Genomic DNA, 22,235 nt, shown 5'->3' with positions numbered 1-22,235 from the left:
GGTAGCTTGCTCCACCTTTGCCACGAGTTGCCTTGGTGTTGCACTACTTACTGGATAAGATAGTACAACACTATATTTAGTCCTGAAGATATTTTCAGGCGCAAACTTTGTTTGCTCTCACTGGGATAAAGGATTAAACTAAATCTATTATGGAGAAACTGTTGCTAGAAGGAAGTGCAGTACTGTATGATACAAGCAAGAGATCGGAGGAAGTAAGGTGAAGTGAAATTACAGGAGAGTGGAACGGATGATACCAAAATGTGAGGTATTGAAAATAGTAGTGAGAGAGATGAAGAGAGGATGCAAGAGAATTTAATCACGTAATTTAATAATTATGTGAATACAGGTAACCCTCGTATGATGCGGTACTTATACAACGCTGTTTCGATATAACGCAGTCTACAAATTGTAGTAACCCTCGTTGAACGTGGTACTTATACAACGCTGTTTCGATATAAGATTGTCTACAAATTGTAGTAACTCTTTATCTTTTCATATATTTTTCAAAGCCGACTTAAAAATCAAATTTTATCTTTGTTAAATTTGCTTTTGCCCATGTAGTTATAAGTAGTGAATTTATATTAGGGGAAATACCCTTTAGCATGCATGTATGCCAATTGTTTATCGTATAAAGTATTAATTGTGAAAATTGTGTTCGTTTTCTGCCAGGAAAGCGCATTAAAAATCATAAGTGTGTTAATCTCAAGCTGGGCACTTTATTTTTTGGTGAGTTACATACAATATGTAATGCTTTTTTTATGTAAAAAAAATATTTTTATAGTAATGGCCACTGAGTGCTTTTGCAATATACATGTTTGTTAAATAGGGATAAACCCACCCACTGTAAACTGCCAAGGTATCAATTGAACAAGACTGAAGATACATTTGGCTTCAATCAGCACACAAGACTCAACGTTCGCGAACTTCTTCATAAGTGCTCCAATCTCTTCAATAGTGAATTAATTGATGGGGAAATAGATTTAAATGAGAAGAAAGTGGTACAGTTAATAGATGACATCGAATCAAATGGCGGGGAAAGTTCTGCTGAAGATTCGGATTGTGATGAATCCGTTAAAGAATTCAGTTTGAAGAAATTAGCAGATTTGGACTTGGCAAGAAAGTTATTTTATGGATAACGATCTCTCAATGGAGCTCCGGAAAATTCAGAAGACAATTGGATAATTGTTTAGATCCATGTTATGAACTTAATAAAAAAAATTGCAGCATAGTGGTAAGCAAGGTCTTATTACCGACTTCTTGATATTTAAACCATCCCAAGTATGCAATGAGAATTATAGAAATGATGTCCAAGAGATTTTCAAATGATGATGAGGTCCAGTCACTCATAAATAAAGAGCATCTACGAAATGTTAGTTTTGAAGAGTGATGATGATTAAAATATACACTTCATTTTATTTTGCCTAAAACATTTATGCATTATTACAATGAAGTTTATGCACAATTTATAATTTTTTATAATTTTATACCATGTATTTGTTTCATAGTTTGTTTTCTTAACTTACATGAATTACCTGAATTAAATAAAAAAAAATATTTTTGTTGGATATGTCATTGTTTATATAATCTTAGGTTCCAAAATATAAAACGATTTCAGAACCTAACCCTACTTTTTCTATGTGATCTGAGTCTCGCATAACGCGATTTATATAACACAGCATTTTTGTGGAACCTGACATCTGCGTTATACGAGGGTTACCTGTACTACAAGCCATGGGAATATAAATTAAAAAAAAAAAAAAAAAAACAGAATTGCTTGTCATTAAGGTGAATCAATTCAATGAATATAGTGATAGGCCTAAAATTGAAAATATTCAAAAATTTTATTGAGTATGATACACTAACATTTGTTGAATAAAACTTAATTAGATGATTACTGGGTATTTTTAGATAATTGTTCAAAATTTGATTAAAAAATTGTACTAATTTTCATTATGGATTGAAGATGCTTGTCTGTTCTGTTTCTTTTTAAATAATTATTTGATTTCAGGTGTGACAAAATTTGATCACAAACATAGGTTGATTGAGCAAAGAAACCATTTTAATGGCTCATTATTATTATTTTAGTGGAGTCTTCAGTTGGGAGAGCCCTGTAGAATTTAAGCAGTGTATTTTTGCAGTCCATGTATTTATTTTTGAACCATGTTTTGGCTTGAAGGTCAATTCCACATTACAAGCTGAATTTATAATTTACATCCATAGATGTAAATGAATTAAATGAATTCTCAAACAAGCTTATGCCTTTTTTCATAGGATCTTTATCAGCAAATTGGCATTCAAATTCTTCAAAAAGTAATTGATAACAAGCTGCAATAATTCTTTAGAAATGCGTTTCTCTTTTAGCTCTGTATAAAATTCCAAGTGAACTAAATCGTCTTACTCAATTTAGGATTTAAATAACTTACTCTGAAGTGATTTGCTATCATCATCAAATTCCTGACATGTACCCTCGAGGGGTGTACAGGATATGATAGTACTAGATGAAAAATTTACATCATTACTAACTTCCTATCTACAATTTTCCTCCAAATCAGTCTGTTACTTGTCAAGACTCCAACATTATCAGATCTTATATTTCTTTCGTCTTAGGCACTTTGTATAAGATATAATCCACTTATATCTTGGTCTTCCTCTGGGTTGTTTTCCTGCCAACCTGGCAGAGAACACTCGTTTTGCTAATCTTTCTTCGCCCATTATGTTTAAGTGACCATACCTGAGATTAGCTCTGCTAACGCATTCCTGGATGCTGACAATTTCAAGATCTTTCCTAATATCCTCATTTTTAATATGGTATTGACATCGATGCCACCTGTTCAGGACTCTCATATCTGCGGTCTCTAGTCTTTGGTCAAGTTTTTTACTTCTGATCCAGCTCTCAGATCCATAAGTTAAAAATAGTTTGAACACTGTCTTGTATACAGCTAATTTAGTGTTCTGACTAATTTCTCTCTTATTCCATATGAATTTATTCAATTGACTTCCTACCATACCAGCTTTATTGATTCTGTTGTCTATTTCCATATTTAATTTACCATCTTCACTAAAAATCGTGCCTAAGTAGCTAAAATGTTTTACTTGTTCCACAGGTTCCCCATTCACAATACAGTTGACATTTTCAACAATTCTACCTATTTTCATTGTCTTTCTCTTTTTAATGCTGACCTTCATACCATATCTATTACAACAGTTATTCAATTTAGTCAGGGAATCTTGCAAACTTGTAACGGATTTATTTAGAAGTATAACATCGTCTGCATAAAGCAAAGAGCTGAGATCGACATCTCCAATTCTGATATCATGTTTAATACCACTTTCCTTCATAATGTGATCCATATAGATAATGAATAACAGAGTGGATAATGTACATCCTTGTGTTTTGCATTATGGGAGATACTGAGATAGGAGTGATGTTAGCTTGGTCCACCTTTGCTGCGAGTTGCCCGGTGTTGTACTACCTTACCCCAGTCCTGAAGATATTTTCAGGTGCAAACGTTGTTTGCTCACACTTCGATAAAGGATTAAACTAAATTTATTATCGTCTAACCAAGTGAAAAATAAACTTTCAAAAAAAAAGTTTTTTTTTTCTATATTCTTCCCAAAGTCCTCCTATGACTTTTGTTTAGCTAGTTTTACACAGTGTTTAGCATTCTTGCATTTGTCTCTGTATTCTCTAAGAGCTAAAACTGACTTATTTGCTAGGAACTTTTGATATGCTTTCTTCTTTTCCTTCACTGCCTCTTTAACTTCCTGTGTCCACCAAAGAGTTCTGATTTTTCTATCCTTGCAGACTACCTCACCACATGCTTCTCTGGCTGAATCAATCAGGGTTTTCTTTAAGGCTTGCCACTGAATCTCGAAGGTTTGGTTCCTGTTCTCAAACTCTTTCATTTTTTCTTCAATAATCTTTGTGTATTTTAGTCTACAGTTCACATCTGAGAGCTGCTCAACTTTTATTCACTTTAAAACTTTCTTACATGTTATTCTTTTCAATATGAAATTCAATTTTATCTTGCTCAAGACTAAATTGTGATCACTTCCAAGTTTAAATCCTCTGTACACTCTGGTGTCCTGCACCAGGGAGAAAACATCACTATCAATAATAACATAGTCAATGAGACTTTTCTTATTCCTTGCCTGTTCTCACCATGTGAATTTGTGCATATTTTTATTTTGGAACATGGTGTTAGTAATAACCAGTCCATATCCTGAGCAGAAATCCAACAGGTATTTGCCATTATTATTAGCTTTGCTCCAAATTTATCAAAAAATGTTTGTATGTCTGACAATCATTTCCTACTCTGCTGTTTAGATCCTCAACAAGGACCAACTTTTTCTTTTCATTGTGTCAGTTGCTTTTTCTAAAGCATCAAAAAATTCCTCCACTTCTACCTTAGTAGAACCTTCTATGTGACCATAGGCACAAATAAGTCTCATTGTCCAATTCCCCATTCTGATATTAGCCCATTGAGACTGCCTGCCATTCAAGAAAGCCTCGTATTTTGTGTTGAATACTATTGGCTACTCCTTCTTTTCCTTGATTGTCATTTCCTGAATATAACATTTTGTGTTTATTGCTCAGAAAGATCTCACCAGTTTTTATCTTTTTTGTTTCGGTCACCCCTATTATGTCGATCTGATACTTATCCAATTCCTCAGCTAGCTCCATTTCTTTGCCATTCAGGCTTCTTATGTTGATAGTACCGATCTTTAACTCTGGTGATGTTGAGATGGGGTGTTGCTTTCAGATTTGTTTCAGTAACTGACTTTTCGCTATTCGCCCTGGTTCCCTGGCGAAAACAACGGGGGCCTTGTTTAACTGGGCAATGCCCCAGCCGGCATAAAATTCTATGATGCTGTAACATCATTTTGTATATTGGTTTAAGCCAATAAGAATACAATTTGGTCAGATAAATCCCAAATTGCCAGCCCATCCTTGTTCGTTCAGTATTCAGGTAGATACCCAACAGGGTATACCACGAGAAGGTGAGGATTGGACATAAGTTAGAAGCCCTAGTCAGTTCTCCGCATTCCTTTAAAGGCTATGTGGAGGTCTCCTCTCAGTTATATAGCTTTGACCCTTAAGCACCCCGTGATTTGGTATTACTATACAAATTAGAGACCAATTTTCCTTTACCTTGCAACTTTTAAATTAAATGCAGCAAGAATTGCAACACTGAACATCTACTCCATATTTGTTAGTTGTTGATTGGTTTCCTTTTTTTTTTTTTATGGTCATAAAATATCTATTTCATTATGCAGTTCAAAGAAAGGATATAACACCAGACCACAACTAAGCCATATCTCCGCTGTGTAAAATTACGTTTTCATATTCAGCTTTAATTTATGAAAGACACTGTTAAAATGCATAGTGATTAAGGCCATGTGATCTTAGAAAATTTACAGATGAAATAACTTCATGTTGGAGATTAATTATTTTCCTGCAGAGAGCTTAATACATGAAGGAAAGTCATGAATACAATGCAGTGAATTCCAGTGTGGGTTCAGCTGATATCATAAGCTCAATGTTTTAATCATCATATTTTTTCAGTGCAACACTAAAATGTTTTGCATGTTTCATGTTTTCCAAAAGTTCAAATTTTTTTCAGTATCTTCTGCTCGTCAAACTGTCTTGTATCATTGATTCTCTAGGTAGATTTCTTCCACAATAAATGTTTAACAAATTCACCATCACTGAACAGCTTACTTTCGATTGTGATCAAATGCACAATTTGATAACTTAATAGTCTGTGCGGTTAGCCAAGTGGCTATGAGCTTTGCAACCATATGCCTGAGGAAGGAATATCCTGGGTTCAGTTCTCATCGCCGATGTGAGGAGCTTAAGGATCTTTCTCAGACATAGCCAAGTTTAGCCGGTCTTGGGCGTGGAGAGCAGGGTTTTTCTTCCCAGTTTATCTGCAATTTTTCCTCTCGCAAGCAGGCAAACTGGCCCATGAACGCACACGGATTACAGTCAGGAATACTTAAGTCCCAGCTATAGGCCTGATTTGTCAGCTATGCTGGTCTCGAGCCTGGATAAAATTTGGGGGGATTGAGATGATGCAGTACTTCCCTGTAAAGGGGCTTCATGGCCGTTGTATCATCATACGCTATAAATAAATAACTTAATACAGTGGAAAAATTTATTAACTGATATCTTTTCAGTGTATTTTGTTGTTTTAATTTGTTTTGTAACTTTAATCACTTTTCTTTTCATATCATTCCTTATATTGACAATTGATGTTGAAAATTTTTTAACTTGGTTACACTATAAATTAGAGATGCCAGGAAATTATATTCTTGATTTTATCCTTTATCCAAGTGTAAGCAAAGTTCATGAAGTAACTTCATGACTGAGCTACTTGTATATATAGAGGCTAATGACTTTATCAATTGCCTTCATATTCCATAATGCAAGGCACATGTTGTTATGGGCAAGTGTAATGCCTTTTGACTACCTTTCTTCCAGTACAATACCTTTTGACTACTTGTATATAGGAAATATATGACATCTGCATCACTTCAATCTTGGTATCTCTTCTGGCTCCCACTGATTAGACCTCAATAAAGGTCAAAACCGGTCTTGGATAGTGGCCCTTCCCATCATGCATAGCATTATACTTGTAAGAATATGTGACTTACATTATGGGATACTAAAGCAATTGATGCAAAGTCGTTAGCCTCTATATACAAGTAGCTCAGTCGTGAAGTTACTTCAAGTGCAAAATTTGTTTGCTTACACTTGGGTAAAGGATGAATCCAAGAATATAATTTCTTAGCATATTTATTTTGATAATCAGATTTATTCTTGTGATCAATGTCATTTTAAATCATAGTGTTTAAAAACTGACAATCTTCATATGCGCCAAATTCAGTGAAGAAATAGTTTTCAGTCTACTTTTTATTAAACACTACAACCCCAATTTGATTTTTTTTTTTTTTTTTTTTTTTTTGGAACATTTTTAAAGATTCAGTCATGAAATGACCTCTGATCTTGTAGGTCATAGATTTCATTATGTGGAATAGTTGATCATGTCTAGTTCATTTTTGGTACCTTGATAATGCCAACCTAAAGCTAGTAAAACGTAGCTTAATAATTTATCATATGATGCTATCAGCATGGTTTTAATCTGTAAATTATGTAATAATATATAATTCTACAGTGCAAAAATGCCAAGTGTCACCTAAATACATGCCACTCCATGAAACCTTGCTGATACTAGGATTTCCTGTTTCCAAGAGGCCCATTGGAAGCTTACTGGACAGGAGGAAGAAAAAAAAAAAATCGTTATTCAACTATATACTGATATTCTCAGGAATCGGACAATCCAGGGAGATATTTCTCCCAGATCACAAATTCTTTGAGAAGTTGGCAGTTGCCAAAAAAAACCTAACTTACCTTAAACTTCACTGACTTCCAGCACATTTTTTTTTAAGATATGGATAACTTTCCTCAGGATAATACCAAGAGTCTGGTATAACTGATCAGCAGTGTTGATCAAATCAATGGGAACACATTTTTTTACTCTTTATATAGACTAAAAGTTGATAAATGAATATTTTTAATTGGTTATACTCTTGATCTATAATAAAATGCAAAAATATTCATCTCTAATTCATAAAATTTTTTAAAGGAAACTTTCAAGCATTCAAGACAGAGAAATTTGCTGCTATTCCGTTTCTTGCAAGGAGAGAGATAATATTGGTATGTATTTCACTAAAAATGTTACATCAGTAATTTGTATATGCATAGAATAATAGTATAAAGTGGAACCTTATGTATTTGTCACTTGTCCATGTGATAGAGCTCATGCTTATATAAAAGAAGTGCTTGCAAAACAAATTGAATGTACTAGTTTTTCAGTTTATAAATGTTTTACATGTATTTGTTTCAGTAACAAGCAGTTTCTTAAAATAATTATGATAAATATTATTATTATTATTATCTGAGACCTCCAGGGAGTCAAAGACTCATCAAGGGAGGCTGTAAATTACCTAACCCAGCTATCATAACCTTCCTTTAAATTCATTTACACTAGATGCACTCATTACCCCTAAGGGCAAATTATTTCACTCACTCACTGCTCTCTGGGAGAAAAACCTGGCTATTGCCCCTTTCTTGATTAAGAACAACCTTAACTACCATGGATGCCCCTGTGTTCTCTCCCCGCCTTCCATATAATGAAAAATTTCATCATTTGAAATGCTATAACACCCATTCAAAAGTTTATAGACCTCTGTCATATCATCCCTCTTTCTCCTGTTAACCAGAATCTGTAATCCACATACTTGCAATCTGTCCTTATAATCTAAATCCCATAATCCAGATATAATCTTTGTAACTCTTCTTTGCATCCTTTCCACAGATTCTTTATTCCAAATCTTCCGGGTTCCAGGCAAAAGGATAAGGAAGGCAAAATTACTTCTTTATGGTTCGCTTCAACATAGCAATTATCCTCTGAGTTGTATTTGCAACATTGACAAAGTAATGAGTTTGGAATTTGATGTGTGCATCATGAAGAGTCAATACTGTTCTATTTCAGTTATTTGTTCTTTCTAATTGGATCTGCAGACTGGCTGCTAGATAAAATTTGGACCAAGCTTACTCATAACAGGTTACACATGGATTGTCACCTTGTTGCTTTATTATCTTGCTGCCACCATTACTCTCATGTATGCAGATGGTGTTCTAAGCAGTAGTATATTTTAGTTTCATCATTGAGTGCTCCATCCCAAATGTAGGAAAATTACATCAAAGTTGGACAGATCTAAGACATGCAATGTTAGGAGTTGATAGGAAGAGAAGTAATGTTTAAAATTGAAAAAGAACAAGATTTTTAGAGGCTAAGGAGGTTATATGAGTGATATCTTTGTGCCAGGATAAACTGGATGTGATAGTCAATTCAAGAAGAGAGAGTTAATCTTGAAAGGAAACTGGAGCATTATCAAAAATGAGAGGGGATTTTTTTTAAGTAATCAGGCAGGCTTGAGTTTTTTGGCATTTAAATCTACTAAGTTGTCCACTCCATTTCAGGATGTTGAGACAGTCAGTGTTCAAGATTCATAGAATCCTCCAGTGAGGATTATTTCAGTTCAGTGCAGGTGTTTGAATCTTGAGAGCGAAACCAGTAATCTGATTATGGAAAAGCAGCATTAATTCTGCAGGTCATCCCAGTTGACACAGTTATAGTGCCATAGGGTATGAAGCTGAAATTGGCTGGGCAGATGATGAACTGTAGAGAAGGAGATTTGAATAAAATTGTGGTCAGGGGGGGGAGAGCAGACATCCATGGTATATTTGGAGGGAGAATTGCTTAAGAAAAAAGGTCAAGAAAATTGGTAGAATGATGAGCATTGTCTGGTATTCTGGTTGGTAGATTGACTATTTGTCTTGGGTCATAACTTAGTGCTGTACCAGAAGTCATTTATTAAACTAATCATTTATGGATCAGATAACTGAAGGTTCATTAATTTGCAAGTTGGATAATTGAGAGATCTGTGTGTGTGTGTGCTTTTTTTCTAACATCAACCCCACACAGATGAGGTTATGAAACCTATGGTACATCAGTGTGCTGTATGATATCCAAAGGGATTAAGAAGAAAGGCATCTACTACAGTTTTTGAATAGCTAAAAGTTATGTCTTGAGAAAACTAGTATGAGATGAACTACTTCAAAGCATTAGAGGTAGATGATGTGAAAGAGGGGATGAGCAGTTGATGTATTTGGTTTGAAGCCTGTTAATTTCCTTGTGTGGATCTGTCTTTTCTCTTGTTCTGTTCATATGTTCTCCATTCCCTGTCGGAATGGATGTTGGCCAGTAGTTGCTTTTGTGTGCATAAAGGTCTAAGAGAAATTGAAGGAACGGATAACCAATGCAGCTGAATAGCAACCATAAAAATATCTATTGGAGAGACATAACCCAGAAACAGGATATCTATGAACTTTATGAGTGGAGTCATCAAGACATCAAAAATTATCCTCTTCTGGATACCATAAAGCATTTTTAGGGACATATTGTGCAAATTTCAATATCAAATTAATGGAGTCCATTTATGATATAAACAAATAATTCAAACAAAATTCAACTATTGGTTTTGCCAACTACTGCCCATTCATCTTTTACTTATGTACAAATTGCATTCCATCTCATTGATTGCAATTGTGTTTATTCCTCTATTCAGTAATATGGCATGCAAAATGCTTTGTGTGAATCTATCTTTTCTCTTGTTCTGTTCATATGTTCTCCATTCCCTGTTGGAATTGTTTTAATTCCAACAGGGAATGGAGGGGAGAAGCCTGACCACACCTCCCCAGATCCTTGAAGCTCTTGACCAAATTTCTTATGGTCCGATTCAAGGTGACTAACGTGGCTACGGCATCCAATTTTCTAATGAAGAGTCAACTGCCCCAGTACTGAACTGACACCCACTCGCATCTTTGCCTGTCCAGCAATTGCAGCGGCTTTGCAAGAAATGGATCCTAATCCTGAACAACAGCTCTATACAAGCAGAATCATAGACATGGCCAGGGAAGTGCAGGGAGTAGATGGCGGCATCTAGGACTCTTCAAAGGACAAGTCAACAACATTGTTTTAATACTCAGACTGGCTCTCCTTTACCAGTTATATTGATCCAGTAAGTAAAAATGACAGACACATGCTATAACAATTTAACAAACTATTTTGCTAACTTGCTCAGCTGATCTCGCCAGTCAGTACCAACTTACTAGGCAATTATTGGTTCCATTTACTTATTATTATTATGTGACACCTCCAAGGAGTCTCATATTAACACAGAACAGGATGTTTCTATAATTTTTATTTTTCTTGGTTTAGAGCATCGGTTGGGAACGTCCCCCCGGGGGGGGGGGGTATTTTTAGTGTACCCCTGAATGGGGTACACGAAAAATAATCATTAATGGCGAAAAAACAAGTAAAGTAAACAAAATGCAAAACGTAAGTTATGGAACAATAAATGTTAAGTTTGAATCACCGTTAATGGAGACACTTTAAAACTAGCTCACACTAATGAATGATGATTGGTGAGGCATGGATAAGAACTCCTCCCCCAAACCACTCTTCTACCAATCATTATGCACAGTTTTCATGCATCACTTTTGTCACCCATCCTCCTTCCCAGAACAATTGCGTGTTACTAAGAAACGAACCTTCCACTGACTTCCATTTGCGACGTTTCTAGAACTTCTCCAAAAATATAAATACATCCATAGCCAGGTTGTTTGATCAGTTCAGTTATTGAGTGAGTATAAGTAAGTGTGTTGTCTTTAATTGTGATTCTTTTCAAGTAGATTTTTTTATTTAATGTTTAACGTAGTTTCAGTTATTATTGTCAGTGATTTTTTTTTTAAGCATCTCAGTTATAGATCAGTGGTTGAAAACAGGAACGGTTAAAAAACCAAAACTTGATGTGCATTATAACCACTGCCAAGTACACAAATAATTATTATTAATAATAATAAAGTAAAAATTTGTTAAATACTTGTTCATCATTATCGATATTTAACATGAAGCTATACTTATTTCTGTGTTACGAATATTGTAAAATTAAATCTGTGGTTTGTACTTTTTTAGTGTAGTAATTTTCCTCATCATCATCATCAAATTCCTGCCATGTACCCTCAAGGGGTGTACAGGATATGATAGTACTACATGAAAAAAATTACATCATTACTAACTTCCTATCTATAATTTTCCTCCAAATCAGTCTGTTACTTGTCAAGACTCCAACCTTATCAGATCTTATATTTATATCGTCTAAGGCACTTTGTACCGTATCAATCCACCTATATCTTGGTCTTCTTCTGGGTCGCTTGGCTGCCAACCTGGCAGAGAACACTTGTTTTGCTAATCTTTCTTTACTCATTCTGTTTAAGTGACCATACCACCTGAGATTAGCTCTGCTAACGCATTCCTGGATGCTGACAATTTCAAGATCTTTCCTAATATCCTCATTTTTAATATGGTATTGACATCGATGCCATCTGTTCACGCCTCTAATCTTTCTCAGGACTCTCATATCTGCGGTCTCTAGTCTTTGGTCAAGTGTTTTACTTCTGACCCAGCTCTCAGATCCATAAGTTAAAACTGGTTTGAACACTGTCTTGTATACAGCTAATTTAGTGTTCTCTCTAATTTCTCTCTTATTCCATATGAATTTATTCAATCGACTTCCTACCATACCAGCTTTGCTGATTCTGTTGTCTATTTCTATATTTAATTTACCATCTACAGTAAAAATCATGCCTAAGTAGCTGAAATGTTTCATTTGTTCCGCAGGTTCCATTCACAACACAGTTGACATTTTCAATGATTCTGCCTATTTTCATCATCTTTGTCTTTTTATTGCTGACCTTCATACCATATCTATTACAACAGCTATTCAATTTAGTTAGAGAATCTTGCAGACTTGTAGCGGATTTATTTAGAAGTATAACATCATCCGCATAAAGCAAAGAGCTGACATTAACATCTCCAATTTTGATACCATGTTTAATACCACTTTTCTTCGTAATGTGATCCATATAGATAATGAATAACAGTCCTTGTCTCACACCAGATTTAACATTAAACATCTTCCTGTACTTCCTTCAATTCTAACTGCTGACTTACAACTCAAATAAAGACTAAGTATTGCTTGATATAATGTTCCATTGACACCATATAACTGTAGTGTATTGAATAGCTTCTCTCTTGGCACCTTGTCATATGCCTTTTCCAAATCGACAAAACTTAAATTCAGATCTCTGTTATGTTCCCATGCTTTCTCGACTATTTGTCATAAAGTGAAGTCTGATCCTGACAGCCTCTATTTGGCCTGAATCCAGCTTGTTCTTCACCAAGCTTTTCTTCCACAATTCTTCTCAACCGTTTCTCAAGTATACTTGCATAGATCTTGCCAGGAACACTCAATAGGGAAATACCTCTGTAATTCTCACATTCAGTTTTATTTCCCTTTTTTATATATGGATACTATGAGAGCTCTACTGCAATCATCGGGAATTCGTCCCTCTGTCCAGGCTTTCTGAACTATGCAGTGCAGCCACTGTAAGACTCTTATACCACCATACTTCAGCATTTCTGGTCGAATATCATCTACTCCTGCTGCCTTTCCACATTTCAAGCCTTTGATGGCTTTTTCTACTTCAGGAATGGGTATGTATTCCTGACTGCATGCCTGGTCAGTGTTTTTTACCACTGTGCTGTCATCACTGCTTGTTTCATTTAGCAGTTTTTCAAAGTAATTATTCCATACTTCAAGGATATCTTTTTCTCCCATTTTCATGTCACCGTTATCATCTCTAACTCCTTTTACAGCACTCTTTCCTCCATTCCTAAGCTTCTTCAACAACCTCCAGAATATTTTGCCACCTTCTTGATATTTATTTTCTATATTCTTGCCAAAGTCCTCCCATGACTTTTGTTTAGCTAGTTTTACACAGTGTTTAAACCATAAGAGCACATGCTAACTTATTTGATAGGAACTTTTGATATGCTTTCTTCTTTTCCTTCACTGCCTCTTTAACTTCCTGTGTCCAACAGGGAGTTCTGATTTTTTTATCCTTGCAGACAACCTCACCACATTCCTCTCTGGCGGAATCAATCAATGTTTTCTTCAGAGTTTGCTACTGAATCTCTAAGGTCTCATTCCTGTTCTCAAACTCTTTCATTTTTTCTTCAATAATCTTTGTGTATTTTAGTCTACAGTTCACATCTGAGAGCTGTTCAACTTTTATTCGCTTTAAAACTTTCTTACATGTTATTCTTTTCATTATGAAATTCAATTTTATCCTGCTCAAGACTAAATAGTGATCACTTCCAATTTCAAATCCTCTGTACACTCTGGTGTCCTGCACCAGAGAGAAAACATCACTATCAACAATAACATAGTCGATGAGACTTTCTTATTCCTTGCCTCTTCTCTCCATGTGAATTTGTGCACATTTTTATGTTGGAACATGGTGTTAGTAATAACCAGTCCATGTCCTGAGCAGAAATCCAACAGATATTTGCCATTATTATTAGCTTTGCTCTTTTCTCCAAATTTTCCCAAAATATTTTTGTATGTCTCACAATCATTTCCTACTCTGCTATTTAGATCCCCACAAGGACCAACTTTTCATTTTTCATTGTGTCAGTTGCTTTTTCTAAAGCCTCAAAAAAAAATTCCTCCACTTCTACCTTAGTAGAACCTTCTGTGGGACCATAGGCACAAATAAGTCTCATTGTCCAGTTCCCCATTCTCATATTTGCCCACATTACTCTACTTGAGACTGACTGCCATTCAAGAAGATTAGCATCGTATTTTGTGTTGAATACTATTGGCTACTCCTTCTTTTCCTTGATTGTCATATCCTGAATATAACATTTTGTGCTTATTGCTCAGAAAGATCGTGCCAGTTTTTATCTTTTTTGTTTCAGTCACCCCTATTATGTCGATCTGGTACTTATCTAATTCCTCAGTTAGCTCCATTTCTTTGCCATTCAGGCTTCTTATGTTGATAGTATCGATCTTTAACTCTGGTGATGTTGAGTTGGGGTTTGTTTTCAGATTTGTTCCAGTAGCTGACTTTTCGCTGTTCACCCTGGTGAAAACAACAGGGGCCTTGTTTAACCGGGCGACGCCCCAGCCATTATGAAATTTTATGAGAATTAATAAAAACCTTATGATCACTCTCACCAGATGGTGGCAACGTGCTCGTATTCGTTATAGTCAAATTCTCAGATGCAATTACTAGATCGAGCACTCTTGAACCCTTAGTATATTCCATTACATGCTGTCTCAGGTAGTTATCCCTTAGTAACTTCATAAAATCCATTTCCTTCCTCCTGTGTGTTCTCTCCTCCTTCCAATCAATGTTACCATAGTTGAAATCCCCCATAATAATTACCTGTCCTCCATTCATTGCTAATTGAGTCTATTTCCCTATGCATACTATCTCCATCATCTATTCCATCACCTGGTCTATAGCAGCACCCAACTATATTTTGTTCTGCTGGCCTCAGTCTCACACCCTCAAATGTGCTATTTTCACTATCCTGCAGTTGAACTTCTATTCTCTTTGGCTGCAGTTCATCGGCTATCATCAGTAACACTCCACCCCAATTCTTTTCTCTCTGCTTTCCTGATCACACTGTACCCTTCACATTCTATCCCACTAACCATATCATCTTCTGTTAGCTATGTCTCACTAATGCCAATTATCTGTGCCCAGAAAGAGCCATCCAAGGCCAAAAATTCCTCCTCCTCATTCCTAATACTCCTGGCATTTTAGTGTGCATGAAGTGCAAAAGTCCCCTAGTTCCACCCCTATCTTGATACCTTATACTAACCATCCTATAATAATCTGGTTTGTTATCCTTCGTACTAACTCAGGCATATTATACACATTCTTACACTCAGCTGCCTCATTGATGTCTGCATATCCACTCAATAGCTCCCCACACACACACATACACAAAAAAAAGCTCTAGTTTCCATGATTCTGCACATCCATTTTCATTTCATTCAGCAACAATTTTTCCAGTCTCCGAACACCAAATCCATTCAGATGCAAACCTTCCTTCCTTGTATAAGTTCTTTTGCCTGTCAAACTCACTCCACACCAACTCCTACTGCATAACCTATGCATAGTCATTCACAATTATTGCCCTCCTTCTCAACTCTACTATACTCTGTCATACCATTTCAACAGATTCACTATCTTAACTCTCTCACACTTTTCTTTTGCTACTTCTAATAACCCTTTCAAGTCCTCTCTCATAGCAAACTTTTCACCTTTTAAATCATTCGTTCTGGCTACTACAATCATTTTTTTCACCCTATGCTTCTGTGCTCTAATAGTCTTACATCATTAATTTTCGCACCAGGAAAGTACAATTTTCTCAAACTCTCATCAATTACACCTTTTACTACTGAATCGCTGTATAACACTCACTCCTTAATTTTTCTTTCACTCCTAATCATGTTCTCATTTTTCTTATCTCGCATTCTTTTTGTTAGCTGATCCACTCCATAGACATTTTTCTAATAGCTCCAGCTGCTGCTTTGCCCTATATATCACTCTGCGCAACTGAGCTATCTCCCTCATTGCAGCTAATTCTTCATTTTTTATATCGATCAAACCATTCTCTCGTTCTGTATTTTTATTCTCACTTTCGACTGTATCACTTTAAACTCTCTCTCAATGCTATCTGGCATTACATCACAATTTTCTATTGCATTCTGACTCATCCATTACGTCAATCTCACAACCTGAGACACACTTTAGACTCTCGCTTTCATGACACTTTCCCACCACTATCACTCTTAAACCAAACTCCAGCAGCTCCTGGCAAAGCTCAGACCTAACACTGGACGAACTCCCTTTGATTAAATTCATTTAAAGTGCTTTTGATTCTTGATAATGCACCTGGTCATCTTGCCATAGAACACCCAAATGTGCAATTTTTTTTCTGCAGCCCAATACCACATAATTGCTACAACCTCTAGATCAGGGTATAATTGCAACTTTTAAAACATATTATGTTAGATGAACATTTCAGTACGTTTTGAACAAGCTAAATGATGATGAAACACTGTCAGTTATGGATGTGTGGAAAAAATTTTCAGTTATGGATTGTATTGATCAGGTTTGGTTATCGTTATCTGAATTGAGACCAGAAACTATGAATGCATGCTGGAAAGCTATTTGGCTCGCATGTGCTAAAGAGAATGCTCCTGTTCCCTTCAACCATACTGCAGAATTCCCCAATATAATAAGTTTGGCATGTGAAATTGGCAGAGAAGGATTCGGTGATTTTACGTCGGCAGATATCGAAGAATTGTTAATTGATAAACCTTTTAGCGAAGACGAAATAGTAGAGATTGTTTCTGAGACTCCTGAAAGCAAAGATGTTAATGATAATGATCAAGATAATCCCACTTTTACTGTTTATAATTAAAGAAGGTCTTAAACTGGCCAGTAATTTAGGCAATTATTTTGCCCGACATGATCCAAATGAAGAACATGCTGGGAAGTTTTCACGTGAGCTTAAGTTGTTAATGTCTTCATACAGAGAATATATCACGACTTTTCTAAAGCATCAACACAGCGATTAATAACTGAGTTCATGCCTAAAACTACCGAAATAACCAGTGGTACTTTTGTTCAAGACATGACAAGAAGAATTCCACAAGTTGAGGCAGAAGTCAATGACGATAATACCATATCAAGTAGTTCTAGTGATATTACAGTCTCACGAAAACAAAAGCTTTCGCGTTTATTGTCAGAAACTGATAGCGCATAACATATTTTTATAGAATCCTTAGCAAACAATTGAAATATGTTTTTTTGTTAAGTTATTAAAATTCATTATTTGTATGTGTGTTCTCCATGAAATGTAAATAAAAATTTATGATCCTAACGAATTTAATGTTTGTTTGTTTTTTTCATTATTTTGTTATATTTCAATTTTGGAACCAATCATCACTTTTTCTATGGAGTCAGTAGTTCTTTTTACGCATCATTTTTAGGAAAGTATCTATTGAGTAAAAAGAGGTTTAGGTATATATAAAAACGTATCAGTTAACAGATTGTGTGTGAGAATTCAAATTTTATCAAGTAAATGTTCATTATATAACAAGGTAGCTTAACTATGGCAATGATAATTTCTTTTACAGATATTACTCTTCAGTGGCTCATCTCCCATTCCAAGAGTGGAAGTCACTGAAGTTTCTGGATTTCCTAGTCCTCTGAAGTCTGTGCTCAGACCTAGCATTCTGAAGGAAGGGCACTGCTGGACAGGTGGCACTGGCCTCGGATAAACTGTCATGGCCATTCACTTGACATTGTGGGATCACCTATGGCAATGGACAAGGCTGGACTTTGTTTAACATGACTCTCATCAGTGTTCACTTTCATATTAAGACATCAGCCAAGGCCAGACACTTCTGGAAACTGTCCCAGCTTCATTTGTTTCTTTCTTTGTATTTCAGATTATTTGGAGTTTGTGGCATTTGCTCCATTATCTGGTAACTCAGTCATTCCCTATCTTCATCTTTGCCTATTATTTCTTACATTGTCCCTTTGTGATGTATATTTTTCTTTCAGTTTCTCAATGTTATAATCATGAATGTAATAGCACATTGGATGTATTTATTGATTGGTTAGTATTACAGAGAAAGTAGTTATAGGGAAAAAAAATTCTACAGTGAAGTTTACTGATCTGTATAGGTCTTTTTTAAAAACAAGTTGTAACAAACAGATATTTATATTAAACATTTAACATTATAATATTGTTATTGTACTTATTGTACCAAGCTGTGTGGTTAAAAAAAAAAAAAATGGAAATGCAGGGTAAATAATTGTGTCCTGCTTAAATAGTAAAAAGGGAGTGGGGGGCAGTGATATCCCTTGCTTTTTTTTTTATTATTATTATAGAGTTTAAAGGTTTGTTATTTTCTTGTGTCCAGCTTCAACTTGTAATTACAAATAGCTCTTTCAATTTAAGTGACAGGATGTTCTTAGTATATTCTTGTAATTTTCTATTATGTCTGTGTATAAACAATTAGTGATGAAATATTGCATTAAGTTCATTCTTGTTACTTTGAAAATAGTTTTAAGAAAGGTTTTTTCAACTCAGCTCTTCTTTGTTCTCTTCATTTGTAGACCTAATCTTTAACTTGATTTAACATTAATATGAAACATTATTGTTTTCCAGAAGATTTGTTAATTGCCCTACATTAAATATAAATATGTTGGCCTGTTCTAATGGTCACTTTGTGATTTTGGAGATGAATAAAGACTTTTTTTTTAAATGGATGAACCAGATGCAATGCATTTCAAATCAGAATCACACATTTTACTTGTTTCTGAATGGATGGAGAAAAGCAGATAAGCTACCTGATTAGTGAGTGCTCACTCAAATGTTTTTTTTTTTTTAAAAAATAAAACAGTATACACATCGACTTACTGGAGAGAGAAGTTGTAATGTAATGAATGTTAGAAATTAAAATCACATGGTTAATAAAATATGATCACTGAAACTTTTAAGATTATTTGTATTTAAAAGTATAAAATGTTTTTCAAATAGAGGGGACTCTAATGTGATCATTTAACTGATTAAGAATACTGAATTTTATGTAATGTTTGTAGCTGTAAGTATAACATTTAGAGTAACAAACCCGTTTTTGTTATATCTCCATTTTAATAGGGTGATAAATTAATTACCATACTTGAGATATTTAAGATCCTCCAATCTTCTATTGAATATATCCATTTTTTTTTGAACTGTTAAATCATAAAGTATATATAACACTTATGTAGCCCTATAAAAATAGTGTTTGTTCCCATAGTTGCTATACTACCTAAAGCAAAACCATTATGGGTTCAATTCTAGTCACTGAAGCTCTTACCCTTTTAGGAGTATTACTAGACTTAGTTCTTCATTAAAATAGTCTATTTTTTTATCTGTTAAAGTATTTTTTTCTTTTATATCTCATCTACCTAAATGCTTTTTCAACCCAAATGCAGTGCAAACATAAGTAGAATTAACAAATTCTACTTCGTTTGCAGATTCTACATGAACAAAATTCTGATATGTACAAAATACGTGAACTCCTCAAAAATGCTAAATTGAGATTAATTTTAATTTGTTACTACAGTTAGAAAAGCTTTCGTAATCACAGTAAATCTCCCTTAGTTACATAAGGGAGATTTACTGTACAGGTAACCCTCGTATAACGCGGATGTTAGGTTCCGTAGAAATGCTGCGTTATATAAAAAACGTTATACGAGACATAGATCACAGAAAAGGTAGGGTTAGGTTCCGAAATCGTTTTTTTATTTAATTCAGGTAATTCATGCAAGTTAAGAAAACATAAACTATGACAAATATGTAGTATGAAATTCTAAAAATTACAAATTGTACATAAATTTTATTGCACATAATGCATAAATGTTTTAGACACAATAAAATAAAGCGCATATTTTAATCGTCATCACAGTCTTCAGAAATAACATTTCGTAGATGTTCTTTAAGTGGCCGGAGGTCGTCACCACTTGAAATCTCTTGGACATCATTTGCATAATTCTCATTGCATACTTCGGCTGGTTTAGTCATCAAGAAGTCAGTAATAAGACTTTGCTTTCCACTATGATGCAATTTTTTACTAAGTTCATAATATGGCGCTAAACAAATATCCAATTGTCTCGTGAATTTCCCCAAGCGCTCCTTTGAGGGATCATTATCCATAAAATAACTTCCTAACTTTCTTGCCAAGTCCAATCCTTCTGCTAATTTCTTTAAACTGAATTCTTTAACGGAGTCATCACAATCAGAATCTTCGGCAGAACTTTCCCTGCCATTTGGTTCGACGCCATCTATTAATTGTACCAGTTCCTCCTCTTTTAAATCTGTTTCTCCATCAATTAATTCACTAATTTCGTTTTCAACCATATCGCAAAAGCCCTCTCCACCAAAAATGTGTGCGACGTTTATTATACAACGTAGCTCGGCATCCACTGGAGGTACGAAATTTTGTTCCATTATGATTTCAGGCCATATTTTTTTCCAGCAAGCATTCAGCGTAGAGGGTTGTAATTCCTTAATGGACAGAGAAATAATTTTTACACAATTCAATATTGAAAACTCTTTCCACTCTTGAGGCAGTGTCATGTTTGGATTAGATTCCATTTTTTCCAAAATTAATTGAAATGTTTGCCGAATATAATATGACTTAAATGTTGATATTATTCCTTGGTTGAGTGGTTTGAATAAGTGAAGTAGTATTAGGTGGCAAAAAAGTTATTTTAATGTTCGGATGGCTTAAATTTGTTGAGTGGCCTGGTGCATTATCTAAAATTAGTAGAATTTTGAAGTCCATATTCTTTTTCTCTGTGTAACTTTCTACGTCGGGTACAAAACACTTGAAAAACCAATTTTCAAACATGCTAGCTGTAACCCATGCCTTTTTGTTGGCCCACCAATGAACAGGTAGGATGGACTTGTCCAGCCCTTTCATCATATGACGATTTGCAGATCGGTTAATAAACATTGGTTTTGTCATGTAATCACCTGATGCATTACTACAAAACAGAGTAATTCTATCTTTGGAAACTTTGAATCCGGGAGCTGATCTTTCATTTTTCGAAATGTAGGTGCGTTTTGGCATTTTTTCCCAATATAATCCAGATTTATCTGCATTGTAACCTCCTTCTTTAATGATTTTTAAAAGTTCTGCTGGGTATTTCCAGGCAGCTTCAACATCTGCTGATGCTGATTCTTCCTGAATTTTAAGATTATACAAAGAAAACCGCTTTTTAAAGTTTTCGAACCAACCCTTACTGGCAGAAAATTCATGCTTGAGAAATTTCTTGTGAAGAATCATGATTCTTTTAATTATATTTCTTTTAAATATAAATAAAAAATAAAAATAATAGTTCTTTTAAATGTTTATAAACTTTGAGAGCTTTTTGCTTAATAAGGTGTCCATCCAAAGGAATTTTCTTTTGAGTGCAATCTTCTATCCAAATCATTAGAGATTTCTCCATTTTTTCTATTAGAATATTGCAAACACGAGCAATGCGCTTTGCACTGCTCGTGTTCGTGTTGACCCAGTAATAACACTTTCTCGGATTTTATGTTAATTTTGTTTGATTGTTCGAATTGTTGATTCATTTAAATTCAGAGTCCTTGCAACAACTCCTGGTTTTTCTTCAATTTTCACCCAATCCAAGATTTTAATTTTTTCTTAGAGAGAAATGAATTTCCTCTTCAATGTTGGTTTTTCCCTTTCATTGCAGTTTTAGTGGCCATTACGATAAAAATAAACTTTTACATTAAAAAAAAAGCATTACATATGTATGTAACTCACCAGAAAATAAACTGCTCTGCTTGAGAATAACACACTTATGATTTTAAATGCGCTTTCCTGCAGAAAACGAAGACAATTTTCAACAATAAACACTTTATACAGTAAATCTTTGATGGCGAACCTATGGCACTCATGCCAGAGGTGGCATGTCAACGATTTACAGGTGATATCCTTTTATATGCTTATAAATTATTCAAGTTTTTTTTTTAATTGTTACAATACGTACAAGCTGAATTTTGTTTTACACAAGACAGCAGCTATAAAGACGTTTTGGTGCAGTATTAACAAAAGATTGCGCAACCCAAAGGCATAAGCAACTGACAAGTGTTGAGTTGAAATGCTAATTC

At 34.8% G+C, this 22,235-nt stretch overlaps 1 protein-coding gene across 1 annotated transcript in view; it reads left to right on the top strand.

Moving 5' to 3' along the window:
• Arl8 (ADP-ribosylation factor-like protein 8) overlaps nucleotides 1-18,835 on the top strand; it is a 70,730-nt gene extending 51,895 nt beyond the window's left edge. The window contains exons 5-6 of the mRNA XM_090411773.1: nucleotides 7,650-7,720; nucleotides 17,695-18,835. Of these exons, the coding sequence (XP_090267899.1) occupies nucleotides 7,650-7,720; nucleotides 17,695-17,744 (121 nt within the window). The 3' untranslated portion in view covers nucleotides 17,745-18,835. The remainder of the gene's footprint in view (nucleotides 1-7,649; nucleotides 7,721-17,694) is intronic.
• Nucleotides 18,836-22,235: the final 3,400 nt, after the last annotated feature.

This window comes from Typopeltis vanoorti, chromosome 22 (genome assembly GCF_054136105.1).
Source record: "Typopeltis vanoorti isolate ZY-2024b chromosome 22, IOZ_Tvanoo_1.0, whole genome shotgun sequence".
In the NCBI taxonomy this organism is placed as follows: Eukaryota; Metazoa; Arthropoda; class Arachnida; order Uropygi; family Thelyphonidae; genus Typopeltis; species Typopeltis vanoorti.
This window is presented reverse-complemented; position numbering and strand designations above follow the sequence as displayed.